The 22,770-nt window shown below is 38.3% G+C and overlaps 1 protein-coding gene across 6 annotated transcripts in view; it reads right to left on the minus strand.

The window, feature by feature from the left end:
• Positions 1-1,254: 1,254 nt before the first annotated feature.
• The window catches only part of trh (PAS domain-containing protein trachealess), a 258,744-nt gene continuing 237,228 nt past the window's right edge, over positions 1,255-22,770 (minus strand). For 5 of the 6 annotated variants that reach the window (XM_089728622.1, XM_089728621.1, XM_089728623.1 and 2 more), the window contains 6 exons: positions 22,472-22,640; positions 17,817-17,941; positions 15,495-15,688; positions 14,432-14,541; positions 5,260-5,407; positions 1,255-5,134 (listed from right to left, as the gene is read on the minus strand). In XM_089728622.1, coding sequence (XP_089584748.1) covers positions 3,937-5,134; positions 5,260-5,407; positions 14,432-14,541; positions 15,495-15,688; positions 17,817-17,941; positions 22,472-22,640 — 1,944 coding nt within the window. In that variant the 3' untranslated portion in view covers positions 1,255-3,936. Of the gene's footprint in view, positions 5,135-5,259; positions 5,408-14,431; positions 14,542-15,494; positions 15,689-17,513; positions 17,571-17,816; positions 17,942-22,471; positions 22,641-22,770 lie in introns of all 6 variants that reach the window. The other variant, XM_089728624.1, reaches the window with a different exon arrangement.

A 22,770-nucleotide genomic window follows, 5' to 3' on the forward strand; every position in this document is an offset into this window, starting at 1 on the left:
AGGTAAAGCAGGTTTATTATTGTTTTTTTTTAATAAATGCTCCCGTATGAATTGGCTACAAAGCGTTGCTTTTGGAGTAACGTAGAAAGACAAGCTTACGTTCGACCTGATGTTAAGCGGTCATTGTAATCACTTCAAAGCAGAACATTTAATGTCTCGATAGGAAAAGGCAGATATAGGAGGAATAATCGATTAATAACTAAAAATAATCGTTTTTATTCCATTATTGTTACGGTAACTTGGACCTTTGCCTTAAGGTGGGATACTTGTTGGTTCTGGTAAACACATCACATCTAATGGATTGTGACCTGGTCCACCCATCTATATCAATTACGTACAACTAGAAACCTAAATCCTTATAGTCCCCGGCACGTAACTTGGCAAGAGTCGTTAGATGCGCAGAAGTCGTTTTTTTAGGTCTCTTTGGTTGTCAAGCGGGACGCGGGGAAAGACGTAGCACCGTTCTGAGCGCGCGATTGGTGAGTCAGTCGACCCTCCCCTCCCGCACCGCGTCCACGTTCCGTTCGCACCTGATTACACATGCGCCTACTAAATTGTAGGAACCCTTTGTTTATATTGAGTTTTTGTTACGAGTTGATTATTGTTTTAAATTAAGTTTTTGTTAGGAGTGTTATTCTTTTAAATTTGTTTGCATTGCCGGACCAAATACCAATGACCATATAGTCGATTTAGTCACTGAGCGTTTTATTATTTACGCCAGTGACGACAGCGACTCTTCGTTATGTCAACGATGAGGAGCCAACTCCTTCCACCAGCTCAGGTGTTACCATAAATTTAATCCAAGGGGTAGCACTATTAGAAAGTGATAGTGACGACGGCGACACATAATTTTTAATATTAAGTATATTTTTTTTAAATAAACTTCTTAACTTTTAATTGTATTTTATTTATAACACCTAATACACTTCACGAATTCCTCTCTTTTCTTTAACTTTCTTCTAAACACACAGGCTTAAAAACAAATAATGGCAAATAAAAAATTAAATAAAATAAAATTAAATTATATGCGGGCAATAAAAGTGACCATTTTTTGTTGCAATGTGCACTATGCGCGACATTACCCCCACTACTCCAAAACCTTGCCAACTTACGTGCCGCTTATTAAACTAGCTTATCTGTACTACCATATGCTAGCGTGTAACTTGTATTTACTACTCGTCATGAAATTCAGGGAGATAATAGAAAACAAAAGAATAATCATCGAGTATCATGTTACGTGACAAAAGAAACACATTTGTAAATTCTTAATTATTTATTCAGAGAGAAAAAAACTTTCTCCTTTTGTTCACGATTAAAAAATAAAAAGTTAAGATTTTTTTTTTCTAAAAAAAAAAAACAACAGACAACTGCATTACAAGCCTATCCCATTCGTTTAATAATTACAGTTTATTACATTTTTTTTTTAAGAATTAACCTTATAAATACGATACGATAACGAAGCCTTATTTTAATTGAACGAAACGAACGATTGATCCACGCGTATTGCACAGTTTCGAAGTAATAAAATTACCAAAAAAAAAAAAACCTAATACAAAATAAAATAACGCGCTTTTTTTTGTTGTCAAAATTTCATCCTAAAACATATTTGGCATGTATAATACGGAATGTGCTGAGTATTTAATTATGTTTTGTCATGTTTTATGTCAGTTCTTATTCATTTCGATGCTAAAATTGAAAGTAAACTAACTTTGAAAACAATATTTTTGAAGATGGTAAAAAAAAAAACGAAAAGAAAAGACAATCAGTCCGTTAATAGAATCAGTCGAAAGGCGAAAACTAGTGATTTACAATAAATAATTTAATTCCGAAAATAGGGCAGTGTTGCTGTTAAAATTTTCGCTTAATTTTGAGCAAATTCGAAACCAAATAGGTACAGTATTGCAGTACACAATAACATAATAATAAGTGATAATAGACATATTAAAAAAAAACTATTTTCAACAAATTTTAAAGTAGAAAATTAAATAAGATCGATTTTCCTTGATAACTAAAGACTATGGACTTCTAATATTTACATTGAAATCTTATTTCGAAAGAAAAAATATAACGCTTAACTATTAATTTACAAAATAGTTTTAACACGCACCCCGGTGCGATCGTTTACTAACTATAATACAACAATTTACAAAAAGCTTAAATTTAAATGATATGCAAAAGCTACGTTTATAGCTCAGTGTGGAATAAATGTATCACCAAAACGTTTGTAGTATCTACAGCTAGTGGAATGAATACCGTTCTAATATATCCAGAATATATTATTGTTTGTTCATAAAATAATACTAAGAAAATGCTCACACGCAATATAAGTGAAACTGGAAATTTTATATCATTTTCTCACAAGCTAAATCGTATAGATATTTTTCTCTTTTGGTATGTCATTTCCGTTTCATCGAATTTCAAATCACAACGGCACTAAAGAAGTGTCCTAGTCAAAAAATCGTCTATGATGTACACAATTTACAAACATTCATGAAACAACATTTTGAAGTCGTCGCGCCCTAAAGGATAAGACGTCCGGTGCATCCGTATGTAGCGATGCACCGGCGTTCGAATCCCGCAGGCGGGTACCAATTTTTCTAATGAAATACGTACTTAACAAATGTTTACGATTGACTTCCACGGTGAAGGAATAACATCGTGTAATAAAAATCAAACCCGCAAAATTATAATTTGCGTAATCACTAGTGGTAGGACCTCTTGGGAGTCCGCACGGGTAGGTACCACCACCCTGCCTATTTCTGCCGTAAATCAGTAATGCGTTTGGGTTTGAAGAGTGGGGCAGCCGTTGTTACTATACTGAGAACTTATATCTCAAGGTGGGTGGCGCATTTACGTCACAGTTGTCTATGGGCTCCAGTAACCACTTAATACCAGGTGGGCTGTGAGCTCGTCCACCCATCTAAGCAATAAAATATAAAAAAATCTACGTTCCACATTTAACAGTCCAAAGCAAGAATACTCTCGGAAGTCATGCATAAAATACCAAACATGTTTAACAACGATGCTGGCGGCCGAGAATGGAATCGGACCCAATGGTACTGTAGTCAGAATCGACTAAGCGAGCGACTGTCACAGTAAAGCATGGCCGGGATCCCTTAGCCTAACATTCATAGTAGACTGTCTCTGTCATTAATAAATATTGCATTTTCTATCGGTGTTCCTAATAGTTCCTATCAGTTTTTGTTCAAATCTGAAATTGATGTTAAAGATAGTAGAAGTAAGGAGGACTTTGATAAGACATATAATTGGAGGGCAAGTCGAAAAAGCATCGTAAAAGCAGCATAAGCAACACATTATAACAAAAACCCACAAAAATATTGCTAGCGTAGAAAGTGGTTTGATATGAATATAGCAGTTAAAAACGCAGTGAAGTGGGTCGAATTGAAAATTTCACTATAAAAACTTTTGGCTTTATTTTTGAAATTACACCCCTTTAGTATTTCCATACACAGAGTGTCTCCCTTACTTCTAGTCTCCACAACTGATAGTAAAAGATTCCCACTAAATACCTTTCATATGATCGACATTTTTAAAAGTAATTGTTTAAATGTTATATTTAAACCGCAGTACAATTATTATTATTCATTTTAAAGTTACATAATATTTTAACGCTTCTTTGGGCGTTACTGTTTCTTTACGATAAATGCATAACTTAAAACGTTTTGGCACATTCATTTAAAATAGATCATAAAAGTAGAAAAATGAATGAAGGGTTTGTTTGTTTGAGTATTTTTTTGTAGTCTTTAGCCGTATACCATATTAGTAGACTTAAATATCAATATATACAACCTATAAATTGAGCTGTTTCTAAAGTAAGCCTTAAATAATAATCGATCCTCAGAAACAACATTGGAAAACAAAACATAACAAAATAACTTTGAATTTTGATTGACACGACGGAAATTATTGCGGACACTATGACCCCGTCGAGTACCAGTTCGTGTTAGGAGGCGCTGTCTTGTCTACGGGCTGGTGGGAGTGGGTCGGGTGGGCCGCGTGCGCCTGGGGATGGTACAGATGGAACGACGAAGGCGGATGGAAGAACTGGGATTGGTCCAATGGAGACGCGTAATCTAACGCGCCCGGTACCGCCGAATACGCTTGAGGCTTCAACGGTAGAGGCGCTTCGCCCAAATACGAGTGCCTTAACGCTTCCGAATAAGCGCTATTGTCGTACGACAAAGCGTATTGTTGTTTGTCTCTCGGCGAAACTGAACCGGGCGGCGTCATTGCTGAATGGTACTCCGCGTATCCTCCGTACGCCAGCGAGCCTATGTCAGTTCCTTTGTGACCTAACTGTTCGCTATAACCGGACCCTTCGCTTCCTGGCGGCGTCGGTAACGGTCCCGACTGGCCGTCATTCGAGTAGTAGCCTCCAGTTCTGCCGTCACCAAGGAAATTGCTTCTTATAACGCTCTCTCTGTTTGCGTAGAGCTGCCTCAGTAACGCGGACGCTGGCGTCGAAGACGGATGATTGGTAGGTATCTGACGGTTCATCAAATGATGGTTTTGGGTCCCTATCCATTGTATGGTCGACTTCTGCTGCTGCTGTTTCAGTAACGCATCCGTTGAGAAGTCGGTCGGTCGATGAGCTATTTCTTTTCCGTCGAGAGCCGGTAGATGCTTCGACATTGCGTTCTCTAGATCTCTGACCGAGGTGGCGTCGTTTCCTGCTTCGGGTATTGTTAAGTTGGCTGTTTTGGTCATGTCGCGGTCCGCGGGTGAAATTGTAGCTGCTGGGTTTGAGGCGGATTTCCGTCTCTCGTCCTCGTCCTCGTCGCAGTCGGTTGTTTGTTTTCGTTTTTTCAGTCTTCTAGCGGGCATTGGGGAAGTTCTTTCCGGGGTCGTGTGTAACGGTAGAGGCTGGGCGTCGTTTAGCCTCGTCAGGTGCGTTACGTCGGACGCGTTGACCGGTGCAGAGGAAGCTGCCTCGCTGTTCGTTGGAGGTTCGGTTCTCTCTGCCGGATGCCTGGATGTGGGCGGCGGACCGCCCGTGTTGTCGGTGTCTGGGGGTCCGTTTTCGGGATCTCCGGTCGTTTCCTCTCGTTTGACACCTTGCACGCTTTCTTCAAGTTGGCAGCAGTCCATTACTGTGTTGGGGTACTCTCTGCCGCTGGAAATAGAAACATATCTTATGTTTTATGTCAAATAAAAAAGAAGATTGGATGGAACAAAATTCTTACTTAGCAGAATACAGATATTAGATGCAGTGTTCCGCCTGCAGTGTTCCACCCTTACCTAATAACATAGTTGACGCAAATAATATTTTGTTCTTCAGCATTTTTAGAGGAGCACACAACGGTAGCGCAGGTCTGCATCCACGTGTAGCCGCCAAGTTTGTTCATTATCCTATAGTAGTGCGTCAGTACTTGGCCTTTGTTCATTACTGCAACACAAAAACGGTAACTAAGTTAATTGATCTCTATGAAAACGCATGACAATGAACCTCGAAGGGGAGGGCGTAGTAAATCTATACATATAAATAAAATTGGAGTGTCTGTTTGTAATATTGAAATAACCGCTTTTTACTACATGCATATATAGCATGCATATATAGGGTATATACACCAAAATAATATTTTTTACTAATTTTGTCTGTCTGTCTGTCTGTTTGTTGCGGCTAATCTCTGGAACTACTGGACCGATTTTGACGAGACTTTCACTGATAGGTAGCTGATGATATAAGGAGTAACTAAAATAATATCTTTGTCGCTTTTAAATTGAAACAATTTTTATGACAAAGTAGCCCCGGTGATTGACAAATTAAAGAGCGGACGGTTAGCGTGGTATGGACATGTGATGCGTAGACAGGAGATGCATGTGACTAGGAGATGTATGGAAATGGTAGTGCAAGGTAGAGGGGGAAGAGGTCGACCGAAGAAAACATGGATGGAGTGTGTGAATGACGATATGAGAATGAGAGGAGTGAGTGTTGAGATGACGGCTGATATAAGGGAATGGAACAGAAAAATTCGCTGTACCGACCCCACTTAATGGGAGACAGAGAAGAGAGAAAATTGCTCAAAAGTTCCCCGGATCAAGTGATGTACAAAACAGCATTTTTTTAACTTTTCCAGGGCCAATTGAGGACTACTGGATTAGCCATCAGCTGGAAGCAGCGAAAGCTACCAGCCCCGCGCCTATATCCAAAAATTTTCAACACAAAAATCACACACCGTTAGGGGATTTACAGTATGGCCAGCATTAACTATGAGAATATCTATATTAACTATATAGCTATAAACTTAATAGCTTATTGTGATTGTACAGTATAATTATAAACGCTATTATTTGGCATATGCAAGCGCCATGACCACGGGTAGACCTTCGTTCTCGGAATATGATTTAGGACCTGCTGTGGTAGGTACATTTGATGCGGGTCCCGCGCAAGTATTATCCGGCACTACTTGCAGCTACTACTAGTGGTTGTGTTAAGACCTCTTTGTACTTTTATATTACTCGTGGTAGGACGTCTTGTGAGTCCGCACGGGTAGGTACCACCACCCAAGCCTATTTCTGCCGAAAAGCGGTAATGCGTTTTGGTTTGAAGGGTGTAGTAGCCGCTGAACTATAGTGAGTTGTAGATGTCAATAGGCTCCGGTGACCACAAAACACCAGGAGGATGGAGAGCTAGTCTACCCATCTAAGCAAAAAAATAATACCGGAATTAAGTATAGCCCAACATCGATCTAGTCGTGAGACTTTGCGATTGCTGCCCCATGTGGCTCTGAGCATAGACGGGTCTATACACTCCAATAACATCAGACGATTCTGAGTTGTTTTTACTCATCTAATTAAAAATATGTTTATGTAGATATATATAAATATAATATATCGTCAACGATAAAAGTTAATTTAATAACCTTTTAATAATACTAGAAAACAAGAACAAATTTAGGAGAATCTAGAATTGTCTAGAATAGGGGAGAGTGGGGGAATTGGGAACACCTAGGAAAGTACTACTTCCCCTTATACTATCATCCCGATATTTTTCAATGCATACTTCCAGCGCCCTTCAGTTCGTAGGCAATAGTGAGAGTGAAAGGCTGCGCGCATGCTGTCACGATAAATCAAACAATGTTTATTACGTTTATGATGTAATTTTTGTCATGTGTTACAATAGATGTTACTATAATATTTTTGAGTTCAAAAGGCACACTATTTAGTTACTATCATGTACGTACTATATGTTTTCAAACCTTACGCGACTTGAAGTTCGCCAACAATTCTACTGAGCATGGCGGCCATTTTGATTTATATTGACTACTTCGGGCAATTGGGAACGGCATCAGGCGGGTAATTGGGAACATTTCTAATTACCCCTTGCGTTCTTAATTACCCGCAATGTCTCGAAATTATGTACGTAAGACTGAAACTAAATACAAAATTGAAGATCTTGCAATATACTACAAAGAAAAAGCTAAAAATCAAGAGTAAAGTCGTAAGAAATTTGAAGAAGGCTTTAGAAAATGAAAACGAAGGAGTTGAAGTCGTCGTGGCCTAAGAGATAAGACGTCCGGTGCATTCGTGTTGAGTGATGCACCTGTGTTCGAATCCCAGGCCGGGGTACCATTTTTTCCAATGAATTACTTACTCAACAAATGTTCACGATTGACTTCCACGGTGAAGGAATAACGTCGTGTAATAAAAGTGAAACCCGTAAAATTATAATTTGCGTAATTACTGGTGGTAGGACCTCTTGACTTTTCCATGAAGCTAACTAACGGACTAACTAACTCCGGAATATCCGGGAGTGGACCGGTATTGCCTCCGTTGAACAGCTGTTCCGGCTGGATGCAGATAAAAACGAATATAGAAAGCTAACGGCCAACCTTCAGGATTGAAGAGGCACTGGAAGAAGAAGAAGGACCTCTTAAGAGTCCGCGCGGGTAGGTACCACCGCCCTGCCTATTTCTGCCGTGAAGCAGTAATGCGTTTCGGTTTTAAGGGTGGGGCAGCCGTTGTAACTATATTGAGATCTTAGAACTTAAATCTCAAGATGTGTAGCGCATTTACGTTGTAGATATCCATAGGCTCCAGTAACCACTTAACACCAGGTAGGCTGTGAGCTCGTCCACTCATCTAAGCAATAAAAAAAAGAGTTTTACTGCATAATGTGTAATGAAAAATATGAGTCACCACCGACAGAAGATTGGATCATGTGCACCATATACATAAACCCTGGGCACCTGCAAAATGCACTGCAGGCGAGACTAGTCAAGGTTAATATGAGATATGTGCTGATAAAACAATTTGTAGTTATTATCGAGATTTATTGTGTCGATCCTATTTACCCCGTACCGTTCCCATTTCCCCCGCGGGACGATCCCAATTACCCCATATGGTATCGGGTAAAAAGGAACGCTATTGTTTTTTTAGGTTATTAATATTTTTAATAAAACGTTGATTTTGGAGATTTTTTTCGTTATCAATAAGTAGATAGGTAAGCAAAGCTTACTATTCAATGAAAGTTGATTATGTTTATGACTTTTTTCTATTAGTTTTGAACATTTGAAGTTAAGTGTTCCCAATTCCCCCACTTTCCCCTACATATAAATAACACAGTTTCCCTAATTTTAATAAAAAACGTTTTAATTGTGTATCAGATTATTAACACTCCATTGAAACGTATTCCATGTTCAAAAGACGTCTAATTTACCGCAATTTTTCACTATAATTGTTGCCACAAATTAGTTTGAGTTTTTAAAAAAAAAATGTCATTAGTTTAATTTTGTACATGGCTCTTGTCAAGTTTTCGCTTCGTTGAACACATGTTTTTATCGATACAGTGTAGTAAAAAATATCGTTTACTATATAAATAAAATGAATTATATACACCAAACATATTTTTGAATGATTACTTTTCATTTAAAAGAAGTAATGCAAGCTGAACTATTTTGAAATGATCTATCATTGCACTTAGACGCAGACGTATTCGACGATGTGTACAAAAGTACCTATGTAAAGATGGATTTAGAAGTTATTACAGAATTTGCTTAAATGGCCAATAGAAATAGACGAATTGAAGGTACTATGATTCTTGTGTTAAAGCTACCGTTGCTACCTACCGTGGAGTTCTTCCATTAAAAAACGTTTGTTTTAGTAAACATGTTACAGTACTGAGGGTACCTCATCATTCCGAAGCTTGAAAGCTACAGTAAGTACGGCTTTTTTTCCTACCCATGCTGATAGCCTTGAGAGGCTATTTCAGCTTCGCTTTGACGTGTAGGTAAGCTCACGGAGCTCAAACCGGGAGTGTTGCTAACACTGCCCTAACTGCCCTGAGTGCTTCGCAGAATCTACCACCGGATCGTAAACGCGACCCACTGAGAAGATCCGGCGAAAAACTAAGTGGGCTGTCATGAAATAATGTACTAAGACTTTAACGAAAACTGCACACAAATCAGAAACCCTATTGACTAACGAAAACAAAAATATCCGCGACCTTCGTCCTTAAAAACAATTAGAACAATACAACGATGATATACAGATACAAAAAAATTATATAGAATAGGCATTCATTATATTCAATTGATTATGAAAACAAAAGACATAGTGATGAACACGTGTATTGTGATACGTGAGTCATTAGAAGCATTACGATTTTTGGTCGTGTTTTCACATTGTATTGGCAAGCTTTTTTTTTTTTAATTATTCACTATGCAAACGGAATTGGTACGGAGCCAGAAAGTGAAAATGATTTTGTAACGAGGCTCATTTTCTATTTGTTTATGTTGAAGCTCTTGTTTATTTTCAAACTAAAAACCTTATAGGTATATATTAATAAAGGTTTTTTGAAAACGTTGAAAGAGCTATTCGGATTATCTATCAGATTCCTACTGTTGATTTTTTTTTTCTTCCTATGCTGATAGCCTTGAGAGGCTATTTCAGCTTCGCCTTAACCTGCAGGTGAGCTCAAACCAGGAGTGTTGCTAACACTGGCTCTAGGAAGAGCCAATCTACCACCGGATCGGAAACTCGACCCACTGAGAAGATCCGGCGAGAAACTCAGTAGGCTGTGTCCATGAGTTAATTTTCTCGCCGAGCCCTTCGTCGCAAGCGACGGGTTCGACGAGGACGGTCACCGGTGCTTGAGTTACCTAACAGCACCGTTAATGGATCGGGAGGATCCGTAATGAAGCAACGCTAGAGTTGTTATCGACAGAGATGCGTTTTGGTTTTCTTCAGTATCGTCGTGGAGCAAGAAAACTGATAGATTAGACGCAAGGAAAAGAATACAATTTCAAAAATAAATTCTATTGACGAGGCGCATACAAAAACGCTACTTTTCGGAACATAAACGGCAATTTAATAGGACATTTACGTAACTAATATTAAATGTTTGTGATGCCTCAATAAAACTATGTATCTAGTAACAATTTTGGTTTTTAATTTGTAATTCAAATTTAAATGTTTCCAGTTTCGATAAAAAACAATAAATTTAACATTTTACGATCGAAGCGAAAATTCCTGTGTGCTCGCTCATTGTCGGAAGTTTCGAGTGTAATCATTGATTTTTATTGTAACCGCCGCATCATCATTGTCTTCTTTGTCGTCAACAATGCCATCAGGTACCCAAGCCGCGTCCACGGCTGTAACCAAATTACCCGCTTTCTAACGTACACCCGGACTTTTATGTTAATTCACGCAATTGGTATTCTGAGATAGGACTGTCCACATTTGACCGGCATCTACATAGATGTACATTTTAAATTCAAATTGATGGTCTCGTAAAGCTATCAAATGGTAAGGTGCTAGGTAGCGTGACGTTAACGCCCCGATGTGATTGGCATTACAAACGTCGGCCATCTTGTTATGCGTTCGATTGGTCACAGGATTATTACGTCAGGATTATGGGCTCTTCCATTCATGTCGCCTTTTGAGCTTATTGTCAAAGTCGTTTGGACAACAATAGCGGATCAGTGACTATGTTTATAAACGAAGGTCGGTTTATCATACGCGGAGTTAACACGATTTTCCTTATAGACGATGCAGACTTAGAATACAAAACGGGCCCTCTTTGGAAATCTATCGAGACCAATGACGAGCTACAGAGCACCGTGAAAGCCATTTAAAACAGTAGGAAACGTTTTGTAAACAAATGACTCAGTCTGTCATTAAAATTTGTAACTAAAGATTTGGTCGATTAAACAAAAACAACGGGACTTTGAAATATACATAGAATTTAACTCACAAAGCGGATGAAAATATTTTATATTACTATTATGAAAAAAGTAAAGAGAATCTACATACGGAAACTAGATATTTTTTTTATATATTCATCATAAAGCTCGTAACAATCTCAAAGGACATTAAGAAACGACATTTCCCACGTCTCTACTAAGGGAAAGGAAACAAAAATGATGATATAAAAATTATTATTCAAATCACAAAGTCTCGTAGAGCCAGCCCGGCGCGGCGCACGGCGGCACACCTAAATTGTATCTCTGACTGATGTTTAATATCTACATATGTGAATTGAGATTTTGGTCTGAACATAATATGAAAAATGTCCTAGACGCCGCTGAAATTATTTTCCTTTTAGGTATAGTGATTGGTATACTGCTTTCTAAAATCAATCGTGAATTGAATTCCCATTCGGGATCAATGGCTTTGGATTGATACTCTAAATTTTTTTTTTCTTTTTTTTTCCTACCTATGCTGATAGCCTTGAGAGGCTATTTCAGCGTAACCTTAACTAGTAGGTGAGCTCACGGGGCTCAACCGGGAGTGTTGCTAGCACTGGCTCTAGCAAGAGCAATGCTTCGCAGAATCTACCAACGGATCGCAAACGCACCGGATCCAAAACGCGACCCACTGAGAAGATCCGGCGAGAAACTCAATGGGCTTCGATTTAGTGCATCTACTCGATCGTCGCCTAACTTTCGTTAATAGAGCAAAAAAAGTAACCTTCTCAGTGATAAAAACTCATCAGATATGATTTAGAAACTCACACAGTAACTAGGTGTATAGTAAAAAGAAATATGAAGAAAAAACTAATAATTATTGCTATTTTAGATCTTTAACCTATAAAGATTACATCACGCTGGCGATCATTTATTTCGTGCGGTACCCACTTATCAAGTTCTTTTACCTAGCTAATTTAACATAAATTAACCAATATTGTTTTTATGCTAACGTTGAAAGCTTCTGCTACTAATTCAGCCATAGATTGAGTATACGGTCAGTTTCCATTATAGCCTTTAATTCGTTGTTGTTTGACTTTGGTTTTCCTTCGACAATGGGGTTGGGTTTTTGGGTCAATTGGGTTTTGATGGCTATACAGTGTCTAATGTATAGTCTACGTGATGACGGTTTCTATTATTCATATAAATAGCTGTTTCTTTGTATATTATTATTGTATATTTTTTATAAATCATCGTGAATAAAATAAAGTTGATAACTTTGTAAAGTATTTTTGTTTTTTTTAACAATAAAAAAATTATTATAAAAAATGTATACCCGAATAATTATTTTCTTTATACCTCGGATAGAACTTAAAATTAATATTTTCGTTCCTATCCGGTGTCCCACGACACCACACATCTTTTTTGTATGAAAATTTCCATTTCGGTAGCGTTAAAACCAATAACGAGTCGTGAGTTTATTTGTAACGTTCTCTCCGTACACGACAACATCACTGGTGTAGTTAGCTAGCTGTTTGTGCGGCATTGCTACCGCGACGGAACTGGCATTCCATAATTATTCGTATCTTTATAGTGTTTGTATTAATGAAAGAGACAAAAATATAGTGAAAACAAAAGACTAATCAATAAACAAATACAATTTGAATTTAAAAATTAGTATTGCTAACCATACATAGATTACGTTTCAAAGGGCCAGTATTGTAAAAGGGTATCTTTATAGGTAAACATTATTATTTTATTCAAACAACAGAGATGTATACTATTTTTTTATATTGCTTATTTGGGTGGACGAGTTCACAGCCCACCTGGTGTTAAGTAGTTACTGGAGCCCATAGACATTTACAACATAAATGCCCCACCCACCTTGACATATAAGTTCTAAGGTATCAGTATAGTTACAACGGCTGCCCCACCCTTCAAGCCGAAACGTATTACTGCTTCACGACAGAAATAGGCGGCGTGGTGGTACCGCGCGGACCCGTGCGGACGACATTAGATGAGTATAAGTATGAGTATTCAAACATTAGATGAGTATAAGCTCAGTTATATACAACCCGTAAATAGACTTTCTTTAAAAAGCTTTAGCAACTCAAGAAACGAAGGCGAAGATATGAACCAAATCAAAACTTGATGAAAGAAAATAAATTCCCACAAACATCCAAACATTACGGACACGTAAATTTTCCTCGTAACGCACACGCCTTGAGGTGCCAGGCCACTTGACATGGATATCTAAAGAAAACGCAATGAATACAAATCAATAGTTGCGACAGAAGGATTTCACCACGACATTATTGGGTCATGGGAGGCATCGGTGTACAACGATGATGTACGAAGTCTGAAGTTAAAATCAGAACGATCGGCGATAACGATTTACATTCAAGAAACGGAATTTCCTCGATCTCCTTGAGTCCTAGAAATAATTAAAAGCACTTTTACGGTTTAATAACGCGTTTATTATTGACATTAGAATGTTTCGGACGTTTTGTATACTTTACAGTTTTCGTGGTCGCGTAAGATTTAAATGAGTTTTAAGTTTACATTTAAACGGTCTAATAAGGGTCGGTCTAAGAAAAAATACATTACAAAATCCTCTACACTGGCACAAAGTGAAACAGTCTAAAATATGTACATTATGTGTATGTGTGCTAGTTTTTTTTTTGACAATCGTTCAACTGTACCTTCGGTCTTGGGGACCACCCTTTTTTTGTTGCTTCGATGGGTAGACGATCTCACGGCTCACCTGGTGTTAAGTGATTACCGGAGCCCATAGACATGTACAACGTAAATACCGCCACCCAACTTGAGACATGAGTTTTAAGTCTCAGTTTTTATAGTATAGCGGCTTCCCCGCCCTTCGAACCGAAACGCATTACTGCTTCACGGCAACAATAGGCAGGATGATGGTACCTACCTGCGCGGACTCACAAGTCCTACCACCAGTAATTATGCAAATTATAATTTTGTGATTTGATTTTTTTACACGATGTTATTCCTTCACTGTGTGTCAATCGTGAACATTTGTTAAGTACGTATTTTATTGGAGAAATTGGTACCTGATATTGGTACTGCGGGATTCGAACACCGTTGCATCGCTATATACGAATGCACCGGACGTCTTATCCTTTAGGCCACGACGACAACCTACCGTCAGTCGGGCCATAACTTCGTTAGCCTTCAAAGCCAATTAAAAACGAGGAATCGTTTCCATGGAACTTTGTTTACTCATTTCCGGGAAATATAGATATTAAAAATGTACTTACAATCTAAGTGACATTTCCTAAGTTTGTTGGCGTCTTCTCCGTGACATAACGTGTAGAGGTTCTTTCCGGTCAACTCCTCTGCTGTGTAACCAAGCAGCTCGGATACCCTACTGGAAAATTTATGTAAAATTAGAATCTGTTGTTCTCGAATCGTTACCACATCTCTTCCTTGCGAGCGTTGTAAAAGGCGATCAAGGGACATATCTGAGCAGCAACAGCTTATCTCGTTATTACACTAAGGTCCTGCGATCGCCTGACATATATGGTGGTAGTACTTATTGTACGCTCGCACAGGTCAATACGACTATAATAGGAAATAGGCAATTTCGGGCGCGAAATTCAATTTCCAATTTGGAGGGTGGAACAAACGTAAGTAATTAAAACTGAAATATAAATCTCACGCTTCAAAGTGGATGACAATTACCATCGTTGACGTGTGACTTCTATTTAATATAATTATTTGAAAATTCGTAAATTGTTTTGTATTGCCCATGTAGGCAGACGAGCATACGGCCCACCTGATGGTGAGTGGTTACCGCCGTTCATGAACGTCAGCAAAGCCAGGGGCAAGCCGCTGCCTACACATCATGCTGCTATCTATATATGTAAAAATGAATTGCTGTTCGTTAGTCTCGCTAAAACTCGAGAACGGCTGGACCGATTTGGCTAATTTTGGTCTTGAATTATTTGTGTAAGTCTAGAGAAGGTTTAAAAGGTAGATAAATATGAAAATGCTCGGAATTAAGTAAAATTAACAATTTTGTTTTCCCTTTCATGTCCCCCCCGTCTGATGGATTCCTTTTGTTTGTTTTAAGTTTATTTTATACAAAAGTTTAGGTCTTTTATTTCTCGATTGAGGCACTACGAAGTCTGCCGGGTCAGCTAGTTTAATATAATTATTCGAAAATTGATTTTTTTATTGCCCATGTAGGCAGATGAGCATACGGCCCACCTGATGGTGAGTGGTTACCGTCGCTCATGGACATCAGCAAAGCCAGGGGCAGAGCCAAGCGGCTGCCTACACAACATGTTGTTATACGGTATATTTAAAAAATCCTAGTACCTTGGTTCGCAATGAGCTATTCGGAAGTCAAAGTTGATTCTGGTCACAAACATGTCGGATTCTAGTCGTATCTCGTGGACGGAGGGCGGTGGGAGTGCTATGGCGAGCGCCACCATTCCCAGTAGGACTGTCGGTGACTTCCGACTGTGCGAGAAAGAGTATTGAGGCCGGAGTCTACACAGCATGAGAACCACCTGGAATCAAAAGAGAAAATGAAGAAACGTTAAAGCATCTTTACTCATTAAATCGCATCAGACGTGTTCATTACAATTTTTACGTCTAAACATCATACGTACACTAGACGATGACCGAGCTTCGCTCGGTATTTTTTTTATATTTTATATGAAAAAGACACAAATAATATAAATAAACAATTCATTTTCTTGGTCTAACCTTAAACCAAACACTCATTGGCGTCAGGTGACTTAACAACGCTATCTGCTGAAATAGCTTAATAGTATTATTATTTACCAATATATGTCGGGAAGAGTCATAAAGTTGATTATTGAAAACACGAATAAAACAAGATTTTCTGAAAATAATTCGTAGCTAGATCGATTTATCGCCCCCGAAATCCCCTGTATACTAAATTTTATAAAAATCGTTGGAGCCGTTTCCGAGATTCATATTATATATATATATATACAAGAATTACTCGTTTAAAGGTATAAAATATTTTGTATCATTAAAACTTCTAGATGAAATAATAAATTGGCAGAAGAACGCGAGCTTGTAACAACTTTTTGAATACGAAACGTGATCCTCAGAAAGCCAAATGAAATTATTTATCATAGCAAATTTCGTGAGCTGTATGTGTTACACAGTTAAGCCACGTACGTACCATAATTACCAGGTAATCGGAGATTGTACAACTAATTTGCCAATTAAACCAATGTAACGGTTGCTCGAAGCGCTCAACCCATGCGACGTGATAAACGAACTGCATTAATTGCTCAAACGAAACCCGAGTTACCGCATGAGCCATTAAGATGAAGATTACCGCAAAATTATGAACCAAACGACAACTAATGGTAACGCCAATACATTTATCAGTTCGTAAAACAAACGTTCTGAAACAATAATGTCGCTCCCCAACAAAAAAAGTTATGGCCGTGTAAGTGATACCGAAATAAAAAGAGCATTTACGTACATCCTAGAAAACAATTTACGGACAATCTTACGGTCTCCTCGCGGTATTCGCAAGTCGCTTGTGATATAATCACGTTTTATGACCTAACACGGAGTTAAGGCAAAAATTATGGGGCGCTATAACGACGCCTTGGGGCACCCCAGGCTACACAATAATTCTAACCAATAATATTTGTGATCTAAGACGGATAAAGTACAACCGGTCCATTTATTATAATGTAACCGGCAATAAAACGTTGAGAAAGGATTCTCCGAGTAGATAAACGACGGAAAATCGCCTAAATCACGCAAATTCATTTTCGTTTGAACGACTTATAAAATAGGCAGCTTTCCCGGAGTACCTTTTTTTGTTTTTAAAAAAATTAAACACTAACACAAATAAAGATAATCTAGGTATATATTAATACATGAAGCAAAAACGTTGTACCCCTTTTTACGGAAATTGCGCGGACGGAGGAGTATGAAATTTCCCACGCTTATAGAGAATATAGAGAAGAAGTGCAGAATGCTAATATTATTTTTTTCAAATTATGCATTAAAAATACATTAAATCAATAAAGAAAATATTACACACACTACCATGTATTTGACACACACACATATAGTCTTTGTTTATTGTCAAACTTTTGTTATTGCTTAAAGTCTGTAGTCAAATTGAGAATAAGTTAATATTGTTTATCTTTCTTGGCGAAATCTGTCACTATAGAAATATAATTTATTTTCTTTGACAATAGAACCATAATAATGTTCAAACTTATGATTTCAATTAATTATAGTCGAAGTTCGACTACTGCGGGACCACTAGTTACATATAAATTGAACACAAAATAAAAAAATATAGGATTTCTTGTCTGCATGATTGATACCTACCCGCCAATTACCATTCTCTCCGTAAGACGCAGACTCACCGTCCTTGTATCTTCCGACCTAAATCGAAAATGAAAATTCAGCGACCGCTCATTTCTCATTTTGATCGTAAAGATAACAAGTAAAATGTCATCAAGTTTTCATAGTCGTACCTACGTGGAGACATCATGCACGCGTGGCTGAATAGCGCCAAAAACACCGAACAACAGTAAAATAACTCAAAATTTAGCAACGTTGTTTATTTGGTACGAATGTTTGAATTGCGTGAAGATTGCACCTTAATAAGATCTTTCGTGTTCCTCTTACCCTGTATCCTGATGATTTGAAATGGCATCCGCGTTTTGTGAGGGTGCTCTTCATGCGGACACAGAAAGCCCGATCCATTCCCCGATATAGAGAGCCACTAGCTGCGAGGCTCATTTGCGATGACACTGTTACAACACAAGGGATTAAAGGTTACAATCGTCATTTTATATTGCCTTTGTAGGCAGACGAGCATAGGACCTGCTGTCAATTAGGCAGACAGTTTTTACTGGTGGTAGGACCTCTTGTGAATCCGCACAGATAGGTATCAATCACCACCCCGCCCATTTCTGCCGTGATTGCTTTGATTTGGTTCACACTGCTGCCTTCGTTTCTTGAGTTTCTAAAGCTTTTTAAAGAAAAACTATTTACGGGTTGTATATAACTGAGCTTATACTCATCTAATATTTGAATACTCCTACTTACACTCATCTAAAGTGGTAGGACCTCTTGTGAGTCCGCAGGGGTAGGTACCACCACCCCGCCTATTTCTGCCGTGAAGCAGTAATGCGTTTCGGTTTGAAGGGTGGGGCAGCCGTTGTAACTATACTGAGACCTTAGAACTTATATCTCAAGGTGAGTGGCGCATTTACGTTATAGACGTCTATGGCCACCAGTAACCATTTAACACTAAGTGGGCTGTGAGCTTATCCACCGATCTAAGCAATAAAAAAATTAAAAAGTTCATTTTGACCCGGTGGTAGACTCTTCAAAGCTCTTGATAGGGTCAGTGTTAGCACATTCTCTCAGATTGAGCCCCGTGAGATCACCTACCAGAAACAGGGTAGCTAGACTAGCCCATTAGGCTACCGGCGAATAGGTATGGAAAAAAGACTGTCAATGAAAGGGGCACAATAAAACCACTGAACACTAAATTAAATTCTAATTTAATGATTAGAGTTGTTGATTATTTACTAAGATTTCGATGTATTATGAAGAGTTCTAGTCATTTAATGATCAAGAGCTGCTATTTTAAATATTATTTGGTAAAATCAATTATTGATCGCTTTATTGGTCTAACGATTGGTCACTCTAAGCACGAGATTCGAGTCAAATCGAACCAGAGCAGGTATATTTTTTTATATTTAAAGTATTTGCCCATAGCGGCTTCCATACCTGCTGTGGGCAATTCGGTTCTAAATTAAAATTTAATGTTATTATTTCTAGAAAAATCTTTCTGCCGTTTTACAGTTCCATTATCCTCTCTGCGATAAGCCGAAATTTTCGAGCCACCTATTGAAACCGAAATCACTGAGTCTCCGGACCCGATTGATTGAGTAGGAAACTAATTAAAAGATTCATGCAGTCCGACCGTTGGGACCAAGTCTCGAAACCACGGTTTAATTGATTCCATGCAACTTAAATTTTAGTTTCTGAGAAAATTCCAGCGGCTCTCAAATCCTGTAATTTTTTTCGAATTTTATTTTTATAAAAATATATTTATTAACTTTTTAGACTTTTTTTAAAATTATTCCATCTGAGCACCTAAATCCATTCCATTTATTTCGAACTCGATCAATCTATCATTGTGGTTGTCCAGTTATTCACAAAAAGATCGAAATATAACAATGATTCGACAACTCACTTAATTCACCGCTATGTATCCTAGATAACTCGATTCGTTTGCTACTGTTTTAACCATTAATCTTTCACAGTGGGCTATAAGTTATGATAATACAAAATACGTCTTTGTACTAAACACGAAGATTGAGTTAACCTATAAATATTTAACCTTAGTTAGTTTATAGTAGTATTCTCGCTTCGACATTTTTTTAAATATCACGTACGTAATATATCCTATAGGTATATTATTTGGAAACTTATGTAACTTATGTAACTTCCAAAACTGTATCGCAATTGACGGACCGACAAATCAGCTAAGAGACTGAAGTTTTCGAGGATGAACTAAAATTAATTGCAGTTAATTTCCTATCGCTTATATCGCCTATCGTTAACGTTCACCCAATTCGCCAAATAGGTACGATTACAGCTAAAACTCCATGCTGTATCATAATGCACGTGACTATGCTAGCTAGGACTTTTTTCCCTACCTATTCGCTGGTAGCTAAATAGGCTATTCCAGCTACGCCCACAGGGGTAGGTGAGCTCATGGGCTCAACCTGAGAGAATTTGCTAACACTAGCCCTAGCAAGAGCAGTGCTTTGCAGAATCTACCACCGCGTCGAAATCGCGACCCACTGAGATCTGATGAGTTACTCACTGGGCAACTAGGATTTATTTTACCTGGAAGTTTGTAAAACGTAAAATAAAATTACTGCCACAGATTGTCTAATTGTACGTAATATGATCGTGTTAAAACAAATTTCTCGTTAAAATAACCTCACACAATATGCGTACACGCTTAGTCGTACATGCTACTCACACATAGAAAACACATACACAGAAAAATACAGTAAATTGTTCAGATTACACAAATATTAACGTAGTAAATAATAGTAATAAATTGGACTAGTCTTATTTAAAATACGTTAAGTTTTGAAACTTTGTTGAATTTTAAATAATAATAACAACCCGGGTACCAAATTTAAATATCATCTCCGAATTAAAGTGAGGTTTGCTTGGAGCACTTTCTTTTGGTTATATTGATACCATTGTAAATACGTATGTATACTCTTGAAGTAAAATGAAGTAATACTTATTTACATCATTATGTTTCATAATTTCTATTGAAATCGGAATGAATCCTCGTGTCATGTGTAGCTCACAGGTTTTCTATTAACATATTTATAAGATGACAAACGTAATCGCTCAACATTGTACAGCTTTCATATCGAAATTTTAGAACCACTGCCACCTATCAGCTTACTGACATCATCACACGAAATCAGAGCCACAACACCACGGCTATCTAGTGACAATATGTTCATTTCTCTACGGGCCTCTATTCTATGACTGCGTTTCACCACGCCCGTCAAATCACAATACCGGACTGTCAAACTGCCCGAATCCTGATTGATTTTTTATCGATAACATTACTGTACCGATCAAATTGGAATCGATTTCAGCCCTTCGATTTTCGTTAGTAAATTAAAATTTGGAATAGTTCGTAAGAGCTTGGTCAAAATCAACTTCACGGTCGTTATTATTACGAGTATGTTTAAATAGTTCATTATGAGTTTTTAATTATGAAGCAAAGTTTAAGTAACCTTTTTTTTATTGCTTAGATGGATGGACGAGCTCACAGCCCTGGTGTTAAGTGGTTACTGGAGCCCATAAACATATACAACGTAAATGCGCCACCCACCTTGAGATATACGTTCTAAAGCAGTATAGTTACAACGGCCGCCCCACCCTTCAAACCGAAACGCATTACTGCTTCACGGCAGAAATAGGCGGGGTGGTGGTACCTACCCATGCGGACTCACAAGAGGTCCTATCACCAGTAAAGGCGGTAAGTACACATTTAGGAATGCGATTTATTCAAGATTAACTAGTGATTCGATTGCAGGTCAACAAATACAAATTGACCAACTTATTCGCGTGTCACGAATTAAGATGCGAGTTCCGTGTGGCTTCGCCAATGGAATGTGCAATTTATATAAAGCAATCTGTAGAAAACGCTTAGAATTCGAACCGCGTGTACCTTAACACAGTTTTTTGAGAGAACTAGTCGGAGGCGCGTAAAAAAAACGCTTTTGAATGCAGCGAAGCGGGAACAACGATTGACAGTAAAAATTATTATACGAATGCGTTTTTTGCTTATTCCGACGGCTAATTGAAGCCAGCGCCCAATTCATTAAAAGTTAGGTGAACAAACTAATGGACTTTGATTTCTCAACGTCGCCGTTACAGCACAGGCGAAGGTCGCGACGGCGCTACGATCAAATGGCCACCTCAAAAAATTCCCATAGAACTTAAATATTAATTTGTTGGACAAAGATGCGTGCTGACACCCCATAGACCGTTTCATAAGTTCCCAACGCGCCGTGAAGACTCCGTAATTTAATTTTCAATCGGTTTACAAGTTATTATCGGCGGCACTGGACAATTCGAATTGAGTGAAATTTCTGGATCGGTATTGTCGCTGATTGAAATGGGTGCAACGGCCTCCGAAATACGTAAAGTTTAATTGAATTCTGAATGGGGAGTTTTTTGTTGTTGGGAAGAAACGCGGACTTGAAGCTCTTGTATTTTTCATTGTGGCCTCTCTAAATGTGACACTCGTTTAGACAGAAAAAGTAACGGTGTTAGTAAGTCGAATTACTGTTTTCAGCTGTGTTTTGGACGTTTTTTGTCTGCTTAAAGTGCTTAAACAGTTGAAACGGTTCGTAGTTTTTTAAGTGCGTGCGATACACAATTAACTGCGAACATAAAATTGTCTGATTCTTCATGCAAATAAACTTAGTATATTATTATGTATACGTGGTGGTGGGACCTCTTGTGAGTCCGCACGGGTAGGTACAACCACCCTGCCTATTTCTGCCGTGAAGTTGCGTTTCGGTTTGAAGGGTGGGGCAGCCGTTGTAACTATACTTGAGACCTTAGAACTTATATCTCAAGGTGGGTGGCGCATTTATGTCATAGATGTCTATGGGCTCCAGTAACCATTTAATACCAGGTGGCTGTGAGCTCATCCACCCATCTAAGCAATAAAAAAAGAACGGTTTTGTAAGTAGTAGACTTGAAAAATATCTCACCATCAGGGTTGTTTGTGCCATGTTGACTTCCTTCTTCGCTCCCCGACGCGGGACTGTTCAGTCCCGCACCTCCTGATCTCCCGGCCAACGATAACCCTAGCTGCTCAGCAATCTCAGCATGATCTGCTTGGTGAACGTAGTCGAATATACTGCTACCGGTCATTTCTACCTATGGACGAAAAATAGGTTTTTTTAATACGCTTTTACTAGCTTCAGACGTATGTATGTTAGTATGTAACGGAATCTTTGAACATGATTTTGACCCCCTTCAAAACGTCGGATTAACTCGAAATTTGGTA

The sequence above is a fragment of the Bombyx mandarina genome, chromosome 07, assembly GCF_030267445.1.
Source record: "Bombyx mandarina strain Sakado chromosome 07, ASM3026744v2".
NCBI lineage: Eukaryota > Metazoa > Arthropoda > Insecta > Lepidoptera > Bombycidae > Bombyx > Bombyx mandarina.